This window comes from Trichosurus vulpecula, chromosome 9, assembly GCF_011100635.1.
Source record: "Trichosurus vulpecula isolate mTriVul1 chromosome 9, mTriVul1.pri, whole genome shotgun sequence".
Taxonomy (NCBI): Eukaryota; Metazoa; Chordata; class Mammalia; order Diprotodontia; family Phalangeridae; genus Trichosurus; species Trichosurus vulpecula.
Genome location: NC_050581.1, coordinates 197004804 through 197021596, shown reverse-complemented (window position 1 = coordinate 197021596; position 16793 = coordinate 197004804). Strand labels below are relative to the sequence as shown.

Genomic DNA, 16793 nt, shown 5'->3' with positions numbered 1-16793 from the left:
TGCTCTCCACTGCCAGAGAGAGAACGGCCGAAGCCTACTTTTTTCCTTCTTTTTATTCCCCAGAACAGGGCTAATGTGAAGAAATGTTCAGCATAACTTCCTACCTGTAATGAGGAGAGCACTTCTCGTCTTCTCAAGGGCTAAGGCAGAGATTTGGGAGCTAAAAAGGTTTTTTTCCCCTTCTTTTCTTCCCAGTGCTTAGCACAGGCCGGTCCCAAAGCAGACACTTAATAAATGCTAAGAGAGAGACTGAGTCAAATCCCAATGACCTTGAAGCTCACCGGAGATGCTCAGAAGGAGGAGCTTTTTCTGTACTATTCTGAAAAGTGATTTTCAATTATGAATGTGAGGACACTGTAGAGGCACTTTGGTACAGTGGAAAAAAGGTGGGTTCAGGCGTGAGGAAGATTTGGGTTCAAACCCCAACTTGGGCATTTACTAGCTGTGTGACACTAGGTAAGTCACCTGACTTCTTGGGCCTCAATATCATCATCTGTAAAATGAGGAGGCTGACTTTAATGGCCTTAAAGATTTCCCACAGCACCATATCTACGATCCCACAAAATGGCCTTAAATTATAACCAAATATATTTAGACTAAACACAAAAAGAACCTCCTGGATTATAGATTTGCTTACAAACTGGGACAACACAGCAGTAGCCAGCCCCACAAGTACAGAAGACAGGGGCTGGCCAGAGCCTCTGAACCCACTGTGGTGACCACTTTAAGGCAAGAGTCAATGAGCAGCACCCATGACTTCACCCGGACAGAAGGGGGATAATGGGGGGGGGGGGGCGCCTGGCTCCTGGAAAGACATATTTACTAAATGTCTGTTGAGTGGAATGGACTGAGAGAAAAGGTGGCTGAGAGCTCAAGCAGGCCTGAAGCCGAGCATAGCACAGGCTAGTGAACATGCTAGTAGCCAGTAAAATATGTGGGCAGCCAGAGAGAGGTAAGGGGTACTTCGTCATTCAGTGGCAAAGGGACCTAAGTTCTAATTTCAGAAGACTATCTGTTTATTGGGCACTAATCACACACTGGGTAACATAATTATTTAAATGTATTTGGCACGACATTGAAGCAAATGTATACTTTACATCTTAATATGTCTTCAACATCACATTTTAATAAATGAAGTTCATAAATTAAAATCTAGTTATTCTCTATAAATGAAAAAGGGCTTAAGGGTACTGTGGTTTTCCTAGCCCTTCTGTAAATATAATGTCTAATGATTACAGGACAGAAACGTGAGACGGTTTCCAAAAAGGAAGAGCAAACTGAAGGCCAACACTGGCTTCCGATTCAACACTTCCTTTAAACTACAAACAGGACCTCAAACTTGACGACAGGAAAGCCCAAACAAAACAGCATTATCAGTTACACCATGGGAAAACTCCAGACTGACACACCGGACACATGAGCTCACTTGGCTGCAAGGCCTCGCCTTCCCCACCCCTGCTCTAACAGTCACTCCAGCTCTTCTTTCCAAGGCCCCACAGAGTTACAGGGTTCTATCTCTATTGGCCACCCTAGAACAAAGCCAAGTCATGGGGCCAGGGAATCCAATCAAGTGGTTGGGGACCCTCTTCTTCAGACTTCCTGTGCCCAAAAGCTCTTCCTCTCTTTAGTCCTACAAAATTTAGAGCTGAAAGTACCATGGCAGTCATCTAGTCCAATACCCTCATTTTACAAATAAGGAAACTGAGGATTGCAGAGGGGGCTACGCAGGGGAAGACCAAATACTTAATCCACTGTGTCCTTCCACAGTATGAAATAAGCCAGGTCACAGGCAGCAGCCATGGCAGAGGACAAGCAGACCAGGCTGCCCCAACCAGCTGTGTCCTGGGTAGAGAACTCCTTTCTCCCATATAAAGTGAAGGCACCAAACTTCAATCAGCACCGCACATCTCTGACGCTGGATGCCAAAGCCAGCCCAGCACACAACAGGCAACCCAAACCACCAACTAGTCTGAGCTGCAGCTTTGAGGTCCTTAACCTTCAGGGCTGAGCTGGAGCTGATTTCAGCTCCTTAAATTTCTTTAAGAAGCTGCTGCTTCTTTTTGTTTTCATTATACATTCTTAAAAACAAAAATCTATCAAAACCAAGTAGAAAGACTAGATCTCACAGGCTCTAAAGCAAACAGTAAATTCAAAAGGACCAAAACTAAATGAAACACATTCTTGATGAGCTCCACAAGATCTCAGATCCCAAATGCCACTGAAATGGTTTTGGATGGAAACCCAGGATCATGTGAAGCGCCCATTACCTATCAGCACAAATCTCCCTAAAGCAGGCACCTTACTTTGACGTTTGGGAACTTGTGCTCACGTCTTTTGCTAAATGTTATTTCAACAGAAGTGGCTTTCTTTGTAATCCTATGTATTTTATTTCATTCATTTAAAAACATGATTCTGAGAAGAGTCCAAAAGTTTCACCAGATTGCCAAAGAGGCCCATGACACCAAAAAAAGGGTAAGAACCTTCCGTGAGAATGAACAAGAATTGTTGGTGGGAAACAAGGAAGAGAATCTACTTTTAATATTTTGAAATGGTAATGAATTCAGAGACAACACAGCAGGTATTCAAGAAGGCCTTCTTACAATAAACCAGCAGCAACATCTGACTGAAAACACCCCAGCTGGGGTGCAGTGACCCTTCTGCGCTGATGGTACTTTCCCATCTTTCCACTAACTGTGGTGACCACCGCCAAACTCCTGTCTTATCTCAGCCCCGAAGGCTGGACTAATGCAGCTGCCACACAGCTCGTCTCCTTCACTGATCAAAGAGCGAGACAGACGACATCAGTGTGTCCAAGGCTGATGGAGGACAGCCCTCCTTCAGGCTCAGACGTTCTCGCCTAACACCTTACTAAGGAGACAGAACTCCACGGCTCGGCTTTCCTTTTTTTCCTCTAAGACCTGACCCAAGGCCCGAAGAGCTTCTGCTGGGAGACAGAGCTCATACCTGCACCTAAGGAATCTCAGCAGCAGCCTGTGCTGCCCTTAGGTCTGGACATTTCTGCTAATGCCACGGGCCACCTCTCATCTCTGCACTTCTGAGTGTCCTGTCCTTGAACTGGGAAAGGACGAGCCAAGAAACAAGAAACATCATCTCGTGGCCCTTCAGGAGGAACTTTCCAATCAGCACCTGCATTTTCAACACCAGTAAATGAGTCTCCCTGACCCCACTGAGGAATTAATTTTGATTACAAACCCTCTCCATCAAAAGCCAGATCTCAGATACAAAGGAAAAGTTGTGAGCGAAATGGAAATAGAGGCATCCTTCACACAGGCTTCTGGAGGTAAGTTTTAATGAGATTTCCATTTTATTTCTTTTAGCTTCTGATTTTCTTCTGCAAAATTAGTTAAAGTAATAATAACAGGCCATCCAGAAGCCAACATTTCCTCCAGGAGATGGCAAATCCCGCTTCTGCCCACAAAGCCTTCATGTGCTAATGGAGAGCTCTTGGAAGCCTGTTTATGGTTTAAAACATGCCAAGCTGTGACAGAAAGGGGGTGGCACCTTTTCTTTTGGAAAGGCTGGAAAAAATCTCTCTTCACATACACACACACACGCATGTACATGCTGACTCTAATACATGTTTTAAAATGTAGGAAGTGACATTCAGGAGCAAATGGGGGCAAGTGCGAAAAATCTAACAAACCATGACCAGGATAGACCAAAACAGCAAGTGGCTTTTAATCACTCAAGATGGAAGTGTGTCTTAATACAAGCATGGAAACTGTTTTGCCTCAGATAAAGAAACAATAGTTTCCAACAAATTACATCCTATCTATTAAAACACCAAGGGAAAACAGACCAAGTTCGATAAAAGAATAGCTTTCCTACTGTTAAGTGAGCTGTTCAAGGAGGCAGGAAGGATGAAGACCTGGGACTGTCCCCGGGCTGTCTCTTACTATCTATCAAATAAGGGGTTGACCAGATGATCACTATGGTCCCTTCCAGGTCCCTCAGTCAAATCCCAGAAAGAGAGCGTGTTTTTGTTATGTCGAGAGCATCATCTCAAATCTGGCCTCAGACACTTCCTAGCTGTGTGACCCTGGATCGTGTTTGCCTCAGTGTCCTCATCTGTAAAATGAGCTGGAGAAGGACATGGCAAGTCCAGTATCTTTGCCAAGAAAACCCCAAATGAAGTCATGGAGAGTCAGACATGACTGAAATGACTCAACAGCAAAAGAGACCGTATGCAATCCCAAGAGTGGAATGAGCAGGAGAGTGTCATGGGCAGATCTGTGTTTTGGGGGGAGCGCTTTCATAGCTTTCTGGCAGATAGAGAGTGTGGAGGAAGACCTGAGGCAGGAAGAGCGATGAGGAGGGATGAGGGCCTGACTACAGGAGGTGAGAGGGAACAGACAAGAGAAGCTAGAGACAAAAACAAGAAGACCTAGCCCTTGATTGATATGGAGAGCGAGTGAGCATGAGCCCAAGCTGGTGACTGGCAGGATGGTGGTGCCTGCAGTAGAAGTGGGCAAGTTCAGCAGTGGGGAGGGCTTGAGGGAAAAGAGGAGGGGGCTCTGTTTGGGACCCGATGAGTCTGAGAAGGCGCCCAGATGTGCAGTCTGAAACGTCTGATGGACAGCTGTGGCCCAAGAGGGAACAGGGCAGGAAATATAGCTCTGTGGGCCATTTGCACAGAGATGATTAACAGAGCCCTGGGGGCTGATGGGGTCACCAAGTGAAAGAAGATATGGAGAGGGTCCAGGCCAAGCCTGGGGGAGCAACTCTAATTGGGGCAGGGGGGAGGAGAAGGTGGTGCCAGTGAAGAAGACAGAGTGTCAGACAGGAGAGTGGACATATCCAGGAGAAAAGGGGGACAAAGGGTACCAGTGTCAAATGCAGCAGAGGGGTCATGGCTAATGGAAGTGGCCTGCAGGAGAGGACCCACGAAGAGGGGACTAGGATAAAAGCTATGAGAACACACATTCCAGGTCTTCCTCCACGCACAGTTCTGCTGATAGAATTCTGAAATGGAAAAGATGTCCTTAAATCATGGTAACAAGCCTGGCCATCTAAAATGACTTCCCTGTACACTTTTCCCTTAAACCTTTTTAGGTATTTTGTCCCCAGCTGGGTGGCAAATGTTTTTCCTTTCTGTATATATACCCCCTATTATCTGAACACTGTCTTGGAAGAGCCAGCTCAAGAGTCCCAGGCCATCTTCTCCTGGGGTGGATGCCCTGGGCTCCCCAAGGCGAGGCCAGGAGTACAACCTCTGGCACTGCTAGCGACTTGGCAGGAAGTTTCACACGGAGATCCAGTCAGTGGCTTGATATCTGTTGTCCAAAGACCAGCCTCACTACGTTCAGAGCAGCTGGCCACAAGGCAATGGTTTTAAAGATCATCCTCTAAGTTATTAAGAGAGGTTGCTGCCTGCGTCGGGGAATGGTAGGAAAGCCCACACAAACATGATCTATGGCATTTGACAACTACCACAGCAGTTTGTGTGCTCTAGGCAAGGCAGGCATCATCTCCTAGATGGGAGCAAAAGGACAGGCCCAAGAAAGCAGCAGGCCTGGTGCTCTTAGGAGCATCCTTTGCCAAGCCACGCTGGGAGTGAGGCCCCTTCTGCCACCTCAGTACTTGAATGCCGTCTAGATTTCACAGGGGACACAGAACTGGGGGAATTGTTTCTGTGGCTTTATTTATAGTCTTTTAAAATTGTGTTTCCCCAAATACCATCAGTTTTACAGCCAACCCAGGGCAATGTTGTGACTGAATGGCAAGTACGGTGTGGCGACAAGACCGCACACACAGAGCTGAAGGGACTTTAGAGGTCATCAATTCAACTCTGTCATTTTACAGATGAGGAAACAGGCTCAGAGGGCAAAGGGATCTGAGTGTCTGAGGCAAGACTTAAACCCAGATCTCCTGCCACTGCACCACACTGCCTCTCATGACTCTTCTCAAGCACCCAAGTGATCAGTGATGTCATTGGCTCTCATATGAGCACAAGGACAATCATAGGCCTGGCTTGCTTCTGGCTCTTTAGGTGTTTAGGACGTGATGCTAATGACTGCTGGATTTGCCAACTTAGAGCTGCTCCAACCCTGAACCAAGGCATCATTTTCCACATCCCACATCTGGTTATGGATGAGACTTCCATTAATCAAAAGAGCTAATGAGGAACACCCACACCCACACCCACGAGCATATGTACACATGCGCGCACACACACACACACACACACTCCCCCATAGACGTATAGAATTCTTGTAGCTAAGAGCCATCCCTTCGGTTCCACTCACATTCACACAATCAATCAGTTCAGATGGTCAGGTAAGTTGGGGGGCCTCATTCCCAGGGTCCCCAACTAGCTGGGAATGAAATTTCCCCTGAAAACAGCAAGTCTCTCTAAGCCAACAGGCTGCCAAGACGACATGCTCTCTTCCCTTGTCCCTGTTTCCAGAAGACACTGAGCTTTTAAGGAGCAGGGAATCTGAGATGGCGTGGCTCTACCTTCACAGGCCCCTTGACCATGTGGAGACCTGGACTCTCTCTCCCACCTGATTGAGGGCTTTCGTGAAGGATGAGCCTAGAGCATCACATCCCTTAACATTCTACTATATCTGTGAGCCCTTACCATAAAACTTGTGTGATGACTAACAGTAAGAAATAATTAGGACCGACGATTCCTATCAGTAAGATCACAGATTTACACATTTTACCTCTTTACAAATCTGGGTCTGAATCACTGTAGATTAATATTTCCCTCTCAACATCCAAGTGAACAGTTACAGACACCCATCTGCATCCTGAAAGCACGAAAGGGTTGGGTTTTTTCCAAATTTACCCACACTAAGAATTATCAAAGAGGCAAAGGACAGGGTAAATATTTCAACAGATGAAGTCACTGAGAAGCAGAGAGATTCACCCTTTTTTGTCTAGAAATGCCAAAGTAAAGCTGGGAATGGCATTCAACAAAATCCCTAGCTTTCAGCAAGCTCTGATGATTCTACATTTATAAAATATTGGAAAATAAAGACAACATAGACCTCAAGATGTCAACCCTCCTTTCCTTTGATCCAACAAGCCTACTAAGTGCAAAGCAAAGTTCATTCCCTAAAAGAGTTTCTCTTCCTAGTGGAGTCGTTTTCTCCAGCAGGAATCTGTATTTCGATACAGCCACATGATGGTCTGAGTCACGAGCAGGTACGCATAACTAAGGGGGTTAGCAAAGTCTTCCAGGAGGAGGTGGAGGCAATGGGATTTATGAGAGAAGGAGATGTGTACTCCAGGCTGGAAGGAGATGAGCAAGAACAGACTCTGTGAAGGGTAGGAACAGGTCCTAAGCCTTCGAAAGTGGGTTGGTGCCAACCTGAGGAGTTTGCATTTCATCCTAGAGGCAACAGGCAGCTACTAAAGATTCTTTTCTTTTCTTTTATTCTATCTTTCTTTAAATCATTATTTATTTATTTAATATTTTTAGTTTTCAGCATTGATTTTCACAAGAGTTTGAATTACAAATTTTCTCCCCATTTCTACCCTCCCCCCAACTCCAAGATGGCATATATTCTGATTGCCCCGTTCCCCAGTCAACCCTCCCTTCTGTCACCCCACTCCCCCCCATCCCCTTTTCCCTTACTTTCTTGTAGGGCAAGATAGATTTTTATGCCCCATTGCCTGTATATCTTATTTCCTAGTTGCATGCAAAACCTTTTTATTTTTGAACACCTGCTTTTAGCTACGAAAGATTCTTGAACAGGCAAGTGGCATGGCCAGACTTCTGCTGCAGCAGCAAGATTACTTTAGCAGTTATGTTAAGGAAGGGATGAAGAAGAGAGACTGGAATCAGATATCTAGGTGGATGCTAATTGTACATTGCACAGAAGGAGTAAAGGTCTGAATTAAGCAGGGGCTGCAAGTTCAGAGAAAGGCAGCTGGGGGGTGGGGTGAGGAGTGACACCATGCATAGAATGCTGGGGTCAAATCCCATTTTAGACACTTAGAGCTGTGTGATCCTGGGCAAGTTCCCTCACCTCAATTTCCTTATCTCTAAGGTTCTGAACAACTCTAAATCCATGATCTTATGATTCCATGAGGGGATGAATCTGAGAGAGATTGTGGAGGCAGAAGTTGTAAGAACCGGCTTCTTGGATAAGAGAGAGGGTAAAGCAAGAATCAAGGCTGACTCTCAGGTAGCAAATCTGGATAAATGGAAGGATGGTGTCCTTAAGAGAAATAGCAGTTTGAAGGAAAGCTGGGTTTAGGGGGAGGATAATGCACCCAGAGATACTGAGTTTGAGATGCCGATGGGATGGGATGGGATATGGGAGATATAGAATAGGTGGCTGGTGACAGGCTGGAGCTCAGCAGAGAAAAGGGCTAGATGCGAAAATCTGGGAGTCATCAGCTGAGAGATAACTGAACCTATGGCAACAGATGGAGGGGTGTGGAGACAGAAGGGCGTGGGCTGAGCTCTGAGGGATACCTAGGGTTTAGGAGAGGGAGAAGGCTGATGATCCAGCAAAGGAGAAGGGGAAGAGGAAAACCAGGAGAGAACGGCACCAGGAAAACCTGGTGGGGAGACAGAGAGATCAGGAGAGAAGGCCGACAGATCTGGAAGTCACACAGAGGTCAGCAAGGAGGAGGACCGAGAACAGTCTCTAAAAGGCAGCTGGTGACCTTAGAGAAACAATTTCAATTAAGAAGTGATATCTAGTCCAGGAGGAACTGAAACTGTGAGAAGGAAGATGGCCTCAACATGTATTGATTTGCTCATGGACTCTTTAAGTTACACAGATGAGCTGGGGGCAGGGGTGGGGGTAGAGAAAGTGATTAAAAAACCCAATAAAACATTCATTTACAAACTTGAAAAAATTGAGTAAAAAAAAATGGGATGGGAGAAGTTGAAGCAGCGAGGAAAGACAACAAGACTGAGCAGAAAGAAGCCTCCAATCCAATCCTGCTGCTGACATGAGCCCCTGGGCAAGTCTCTGGACCCCAGTTTCTTTGAATGTTTTTTGTTTGTTTTGGAGGGGGGCAGGCAGGGCAGCTGGGGTGAAGTGACTTGCCTAAGGTCACACAGTTAGTAAGTGCGTCAAGTATCTGAGGCTGGATTTGAACTCAGGTCCTCCTGACTGCAGGGCCCATGCTCTACTCACTGCGCCATCTAGCTGCCCCAGTTTCTTCAAATGTAAAGCAGGGGTGAGAACACTGGTAGGAGCTCCTCTGAGGCCTTGTGGGGAGAACCCAATGAGGCGATGCCGTGGAAACCTTTGCAAAAGGCAGACAAGGAAGCAGAGGCCACAGAGGACCCTTTCTAAAACCAATGACTTGAAGCCTGGAATGACCCAGCGACCAGACGTGCAGATGCAGTAAAAGAGGGGATGTGCAGTGGGCACAACGGACAGTGGAACCCAAATCCCCCCAAATTCTAGAGGCTGCGAGGGGCCACACTGACCACAATCCACAGCAGCGAGGATCAATGCAACGTCCAACATTCCAATTACAGAAGTCAAAGGCACAAGGATAAGACGGGAGAGGGCGAGGTGAGACAATCCGTCACGGACGAGATGACCTGGCTGTCAGACGCATGGTCTGACTCATGAGTTTAACATGGCAGAAAAAAAGCTACCTCAACAGAAGAGACCATGAAGAGTGCTGAGAATGAAGCAGGTGACTGCAGACCAGACCCTCGGCCTCCTCTGCCTCCCTCAAGTACTGGGCTCAATTCTGGGGACAACATTTACAAAGGACACTGGTGAGCTTGTGCATCCGGAGGCAGACTGGTGAGAGGAGGGAGGGGCAGGAGACAGCAGAAGGGCTGTCACACAGGTGAGGGATCAGCCCTGTCTTGTTAGAGTCAGTCAGTCAACAAGCCTTTAGGAAGCACCTACTATGTGCCAGGCACTGGGCTAAGTGCTGGGGAAACAAAGAGAGGCAAAACCAGCCCCTGCCCTTGGGAAGCTCCCAGTACAACATGGGGAGACAACACGCCAACAAGCAGAGCGAAAGGACCCGGCCTCGGGGGCTGGGAAAGGAGGCCTGTGGGTAAAGGCAGAGGCAGAGGGGAGAAGTCATCATGAGTTAGATGTCTGTGACCTTGGGTGAGTCACTTAACCCCAACTGCCCTGCCTTCCCCCCTGCAAAAAAGAAAAAATTACCAGGCACCACATATTAATAAAAAATAAAATAAAAGAGGTCTCTTCCCACCCTGGTTGAGGGACTCTATGCCCATAGAAGGCAGTGTGACCTCATGGGACAGAGCAGGGACAGGACAGCCCCAAGTCTCCTGAGGTGAGCCTAGTGCTCTTCCTTTCCTTTAAGTCACCCAGAGGGCATCATTTCTAGCACTGAAAACATTCCCCCTGAACAAGTTATGCTGGCCCTCCAGAAGATCTCCTAGGCTCAAAACTGCCCATCTCACGAGCCCAGCGATCTGTTCAGAGCGGCTTTCACAGCACAAAGAAGGGTCAATCAGCCACCACATCAAGCGAGGGTCTGAGCGAGACACACACGGATTCCGCTTGGCTCGGCTTTCTAATATGCCTCAGCAAGTGCTGAGAAGGACCTTGGAGAATCCTGTCTCTGAGCTTGTTTCAAAGAAAGCCTTGGTTGTCAGAGATGCAGACAGCAGCCTTGGAGGTGGCTAGGAAGGACCAATTCAGGTAGAAGATTTTTCCTCCACAAAAGCAATGGGGAGCTGGCACAGTGGGGGGAACAGGGAAAAAAGAGGTCCTTTACCACAGGTTCAGAAAAACCCCCACCTGGATGCAGACAGTCACATCTCTTTCTGTGGTAGATTAAATTCTGTGCTTTGAAAGTCTGGGCTGCAGGAAATCAGAAATCATGACCCAGTGCATGCTCAGATCCTTGGAATGAGAGTCACCTAAACGCTGTTCCAGGGGAAGATGTCTGGTTGAGCTCCAGAAATAGGGTATGTGGAGAGATCTATAAAGCCCTGCACTCTGCTCTTCTCCTGCTGCCACAAATGGCTCTCCCCACCAGCCAGACTCAGCACTGAGCTATAATAGGTCACCACCTGAAATATCCCCAATACGCGGACCCCTGAAAGAAAGTGTCATTACACCAAGTATCATTGGAATACTCACGGCTGGCATTTCTGTAGAGAAGAAATGGCTCGTGAAGCTGGAATTCCAAATCTTTGTTCACTGGTTCCACGAGGTTTGTCATATTCAGTCGATTCACAATCGTGAAACCATGGAAAGGCGAAGCTGACCTTAGTTTTAATGGAGAAAAAAAGCCATCTGATCCTGGGGCATTGGATTTTTGTTCAAACTGCAGAACAGTGACTTTGAAGCCAAATGTACGTCAAGACACTTAGGGACTGGGGTTCTTTGCAACCACATTAAGGCTTTTGGGGAAAACCAAGCATTTCTGATCTGGCCAGAGTAAGCTAGGCTTCCCAACATCTCCTAAAGGGTAACCTAAGGCAGGTGATCCCCAAGTGGGAAACACACAGGTGGGGAAGAAGCCTGTATGTCTTCTGAATAACTTAAACCAAAATAGGACAAAATGAGCCAAATCTCATTTACATGACATACTGACTCAACGTGTTTCAAAGAGGGGCTCTGAATGAATATGAAGAAAAAAGAAGCAAGCCTGCTGGGAGGCCATGATAGTGCTTTATTTTCACTGATCTGTACACCTCAAAACAAACCAAAATAATGTCTTCTTTACCCACTCTAATTTTGCAATACTGAAATCATCAGGGCTGCATCGGGGCCTTGGTGGGCCCACACATTCTGGTTGTGTTTAGTCTTTTTCCTTTGATGATACAGCACATGACAGAATAAGGCAACAAATCCAGGAGGAAAACCTTAATATCTTCCTGGAATAAAGTCATTTCAGTCATCATTATTAAACTTAAAAAGACAAACAAAAACTTGAGCTTTGGCATTTTAAAAATCTTACCTTCTGTATACAAATAAGGTCCCTTCTATGTCAGTTTTCTCCTGCAATGAAGACAATTAAAAAGACAGTCACATTCAATTCATTTTACTTACATAACGTACCTTTAAGTGACTGGCTCCTCATTCTACCAATGGAATATTAATATTGGAAAATCAATTTTGAAATGTCCTAGAGACCACACTGGCCCTCCAAGGGATTGGTTTTCTTTTTAAAGGGACAAAACTTGGATTAGAAGCCATTTTATTTCTACTTAAATAAGAGGTTTAAGCCAGATTCCTTGGTTTGTTGTGGCTGCTGTTTTAGCTTGCTCCTGGAGTGTCTTCCCTTTGCAATGTTTACCAAAGTTGGCAGGAAGAAGGGAATGTTGGCTTCTATACCGGTGGCAATTTCTTTTGTTTGGGGAGCTTTGCTCAAAGCAAACAACTAGTGTCAAACATTTTATTTCTACTTGTAATTTCTGGTTGTGATAAACACATTAAGACATGTGTTTTTAAAAAACAAAACCATTTACAAATGTTCAGTCAGTCTGATGTGCTAAGAACATCGGAACTGTAAATCCGGTCTCAGACCCTTCTCTGCCTGATCCTGCTGGGGCCTCAGTTTCTTCATCTGTAAAACTGGGATGACAAGACCAAAGGACATAAGCCAGAGGGAATCCTAGATTTCCAGATTTTACCGAGAAAGCAGCAGGAGGCCAAGGACCTGTCCGTCCTCAGTCCTGGGCCTATCCATCCAGCTCTCAGGTGTGCCACACAACTACCTGACTGCATGAGGCTTCTGTCAGGAAAACACTCTGCAAACTTCCAAACTGCTATAGAAATGTGAGTTGTAATGACAATGGACATTTTATAGCATTTTACTCTTCATAAGGTCAGTTCTTCTTGAAATGCCACTATTTGCTTTCTAGAAAAACAGCTTTTAGTTTGGACACAAGTACGAGGTTAAAGGGGTAAAAAGTCATTCTGTGTAGCTTTGTAACGTAAGTCAGTTGGATTTTTAGGGGATCTCCTTGATTTCTTATAGGTATACGCAGGTGAGCAGAATTCTAATGATTTGTTTAGGGACTTGGCCTTCTTTTCATTTTCCTTCTTTAGACCAGAAATCCTTAAAAAATTTAAGCTGAGACAAGAAAAAACACATCAGATCAACTCTCTCAGAATAGCAGGAGACATCTCCTTAAATTTCCCCAATGGCAGCTTTTATCCCAGTGGGCCCTCCTGGAGACAATCCCTAGGCCTTCCTTCCCTCAGACTCTCCATACTCTCCCACACAATCAGCTCTTCCTTTGGGGGCCTTCATCACCCTTCACTGGTACCAAGATGCTCCTCTGCCCTTTGGGAAGTATCCTCCAAATTATTCGATGCCTCCTAGCTATAGAGTCAGGAAAAATCATCTTTCTGAGCTCAAGTCTAGCCTCAGACATTTACTAGCTGTGTGACACTGAACAAGTCACTTAACTCCATTTGCCTCATTTCCTCATCTGTAAAATAAGCTGGGAAAGAAAATGGCAAACCTCTCCAGTATCTTTGCCAAGAAAACTCCAATGGGGTCACAAAGAGTCAGACACAACTGAAACCAATAAACAAAAACCAAGCCATGGAAAACCACTAGGAGCTCACAAAAGCAGTTGGAATTGGTTAATGCCCCAGATCTTCATTAGACTTTCTCACCTTCTAAGCAACTTCACCATTTACATTTTAGAGTCCTAGGCATCCATAGAAAAACAACTGAGGGTGGACCAGCCAGTCTCAGAGAGCCACAGGCTGCCTTCCCTTGGTAACCAAGCTTACCTCTTACTTATTCTCATAAAGTTTAGTAATTAGAGATACAATAACTTGTGCAGACTACGAAAGGAAGCAAGATGGCTACAAATCGCAATCCTGGCTGCCACAAACAACACAGTCAACCCTGGGTCCCCAGAAGAGAAGAGGAGACATACTTAGAAATAGAGGAATACTGTATACTCCGGAAAATATGCCTCGAAGAAACAAAGTAGACAGAACCAGGTAGAAGGAGGGTTTAAAAAGCCATTTAGTAAAACAAAGAATCCCCTCCTAAAAATCCTGCAACAGTGTTTTATCTTGTGATACATTATATAGCCTTCTATAGTTTTGTTAAATTGTTGCGAGGATTTAAGAAAGTTTCCTTAACACTAGTGATACAAACAGCTGAGTAGAAACTCAAACAAGTTTGAAGAGCTGGTTTGAACCTTTAAAAACCACCTGGGGACGAACAGAAAATAGATTTTTTTAAAAATCATTTTTATTGTCTTTTAATTTTTTTCACTTAACAAGTTTATTTTCTCTTCCCCCTCCACTCCCAATTAAAAAAAACAAAAACAAAATCCTGGTAAAATAATATGCCTAGGGGTCAAGCCGAACAGATGGTTCCCTGTTGGGTTCTCTGGAGCCAGGGCTCAGAACAAAGCAGAGGAGTGGCCCCAGCCTGTAGGAAGATTGGTCACCATATTGCCAGGGGGAAACACAGGCCTATGGCCTTGTTCATCTAAAACACTCATGGTGTCCAGACAATATTCTGGGATGTGGCTCCCATCCTCCTTCATGGCCTCCCCTGCCCCATGCCCTCGTGGCTACTTTGGGCCAAAAGGACCTTGGAGACCATGAGTCCTCACAGACTGAATGCCCTCTAACGAGCTCCGTGTCTCTGAAGCGTGGGCAGGCACAGAAGACCTGGGCTCTGGGTCAATCAATCAACATTCGTTAAAGCCTACTATGTGCCAGGCACTAAGCTAAGAAGGGCAAAAAGAGGCAAAAGCCAGCCCCTGTCCTCAAGGAGCTTCCAATCTAGTGAACCCTGGTTCTACTACTTATTAGGGCAGGAACCTCGTGGAAAACACTCAAACTCTCCGAGAGGGAGGAAGCATTTTCCTTTCTTATAAAACGGGGAGAGAGCACTGGAGTTGGGGTCAAACCAGGATTCAAATCCTGCCTCAGACGCTTCCTCAGCAAGCATGGGCAAGTCAAGTCCCTAAAGACTCTGCCAAGTCAGAAGACCAGGAAATCACGGATTCTAGACCCACTGAGAAAAGGATCGGACCCCGGGGCATACATCTAGATCTGAAGAAACCTTAAAGGCCGTCCCACAGATGAGGAAACTGAGGCCGGGGGTAAAGCCCAGGGATGCACCAAAGAAAGTGGGATGACAATCCTGGGGCATCAAGCAGCCACGTGTCAAGCGCTTTGTAATCCTCCACCGTGCGACTCTGGGGTCCCCGAAGCTGCTGCAGACACCAGCATGTGGGTCACCTATCGGTTATTATCGATTATCCAGCACACGGCCGACCAACGACTCAATCGCGGAACATGTGCAACGAACTTAACTCGGCAAAGAGGATGGAGACCCGAAGGGGCCTGGGCTTTGGGCTTCAGGGCCAGGCCCCTCCCCCCCCCATACCCGGGGGGACCCAAACTTCCCTATATACCGTGTCCATCCCAACCCCGGACAGCATTTAGTTATGGGAGGGGGGAGGTCTGACCCTCTCATTTTAGATATGGGGAAACTGAGGCACAGAGAGAGGAAAGCACTAAACCTACGCTCCTATGCAATGGCTTCTCCTGGGTGACCGAAGTCGTTTTTGGTTGAGGCTGGATTTGAACTCAGGTCCTCTGATCCCAATCCCCCTTTAAGAAGGCCTCCCATTGAGGGCTTGTTTGCTTCTCTAGGTAGCTGCAGCGCCTGGCATACAGGGGACGCTTCATACGCGCTTCTGCTCAGATTGAGCAGCATTTATGCGGCGCCTGCGGTGTGCGCCAGCGGCTGTGCTAAGCGCCGGACGACTCCGATGTCACCTTACAGTCGAGGACACTGAGGCCCAGGCAGGTGACGTGACTTGGGATCACAGGACCCGAGCTCTAGGGCGGGGGTGGGAGGGCTTCATTTGACAGTTGGGGAAAGTGAGGCCGAGACTGGGGCGGGCAGCGCTCGGCGCGGGGATTCGAACCCACGTCTGGCTCAGCGCTCTCGCGGCCCCGCTCGGCGGCTAGGCCCGGGCCTCAGTCTCCCCGTCCGCGGAATGGGCGCAGCGACCGCGGGGGCAGGCCCGAGGACGGCACTCACCCACTGGTTGGCCTCGGGGCTGAAGGTGTAGAGCGCGACCTGGCCCGTGAGGTCGGCGATGCTGGTGATGTAGGGGTCGTGGCGCCGCAGCGCCGCCAGGCTCATCTCGGCCCCAGCTCTGCTCGCCGCCTCCATCTTGGCCGCCCCCCCGCCTCCAGGCAGCGGCCCGGCACCGGAAACGGGGGGGCGGGGCCGTCCATTCAAACCTCCGGGGTCGCGGCGCTGGCGTAAGAGGGGCTGCGCAGGCGTACACGTCATCGCCGACGTCGCCGACGCCGACGCAGAGTCCTGGCAGCGCCCGAGCACTCCGAGGAGGAGGAGGTCCGGCCTCTTCCTGTCTCGCCCTCCGCCGCCGGATCCTGCGTGGCGAGCGCGCGCGGCGAGCACGAGCCCGTCGCCCGAGCACGCGTCACCCGGGGCGCCCTTGGCGCATGTCTGTTGGAGCCCAAGCCCGCGCGGGTGGGCTCCGCTAGGGAAGTGTGAGCTCCTGGAGGGCAGGGCCGGCTCTCTGCTAGAATGACACGATGGAGCCCGGGCTTAATGGTGATGATGTAATAAGGATGAAAACCTTCGCTGCAGCAGCCGGCCGGAGGCAGAGAACAAGGACGTCCTGCCTTTAACTTGTTCTGGGGCCGCGAGGGGGAGCCGTGGTGCACAGAGCTCTGTCTCGCGAGTTCAAATGCAGCCTCAGACGCTTCCTAGCAGAGTGACCCTGGCCAAGTCACTTCACCCTGTCGGCCTCAGTTTCCTCATCTGTCAAATGAGCTGGAGAAGGAAATGGCCACCCCTCCAGTCTCTCTGCCGGGAAAACCCCAAGGGGA

General features: G+C 47.7%; 1 protein-coding gene across 1 annotated transcript in view; it reads right to left on the bottom strand.

The window, feature by feature from the left end:
- Positions 1–16126, bottom strand: part of DCP1A (decapping mRNA 1A) — a 48376-nt gene extending 32250 nt beyond the window's left edge. The window contains exons 1-3 of the mRNA XM_036738798.1: positions 15973–16126; positions 11896–11936; positions 11073–11200 (exon numbers count right to left, since the gene is read on the bottom strand). Coding sequence (XP_036594693.1) covers positions 11073–11200; positions 11896–11936; positions 15973–16107 — 304 coding nt within the window. The 5' untranslated portion in view covers positions 16108–16126. The remainder of the gene's footprint in view (positions 1–11072; positions 11201–11895; positions 11937–15972) is intronic.
- Between the last annotated feature and the right edge of the window lie 667 nt (positions 16127–16793).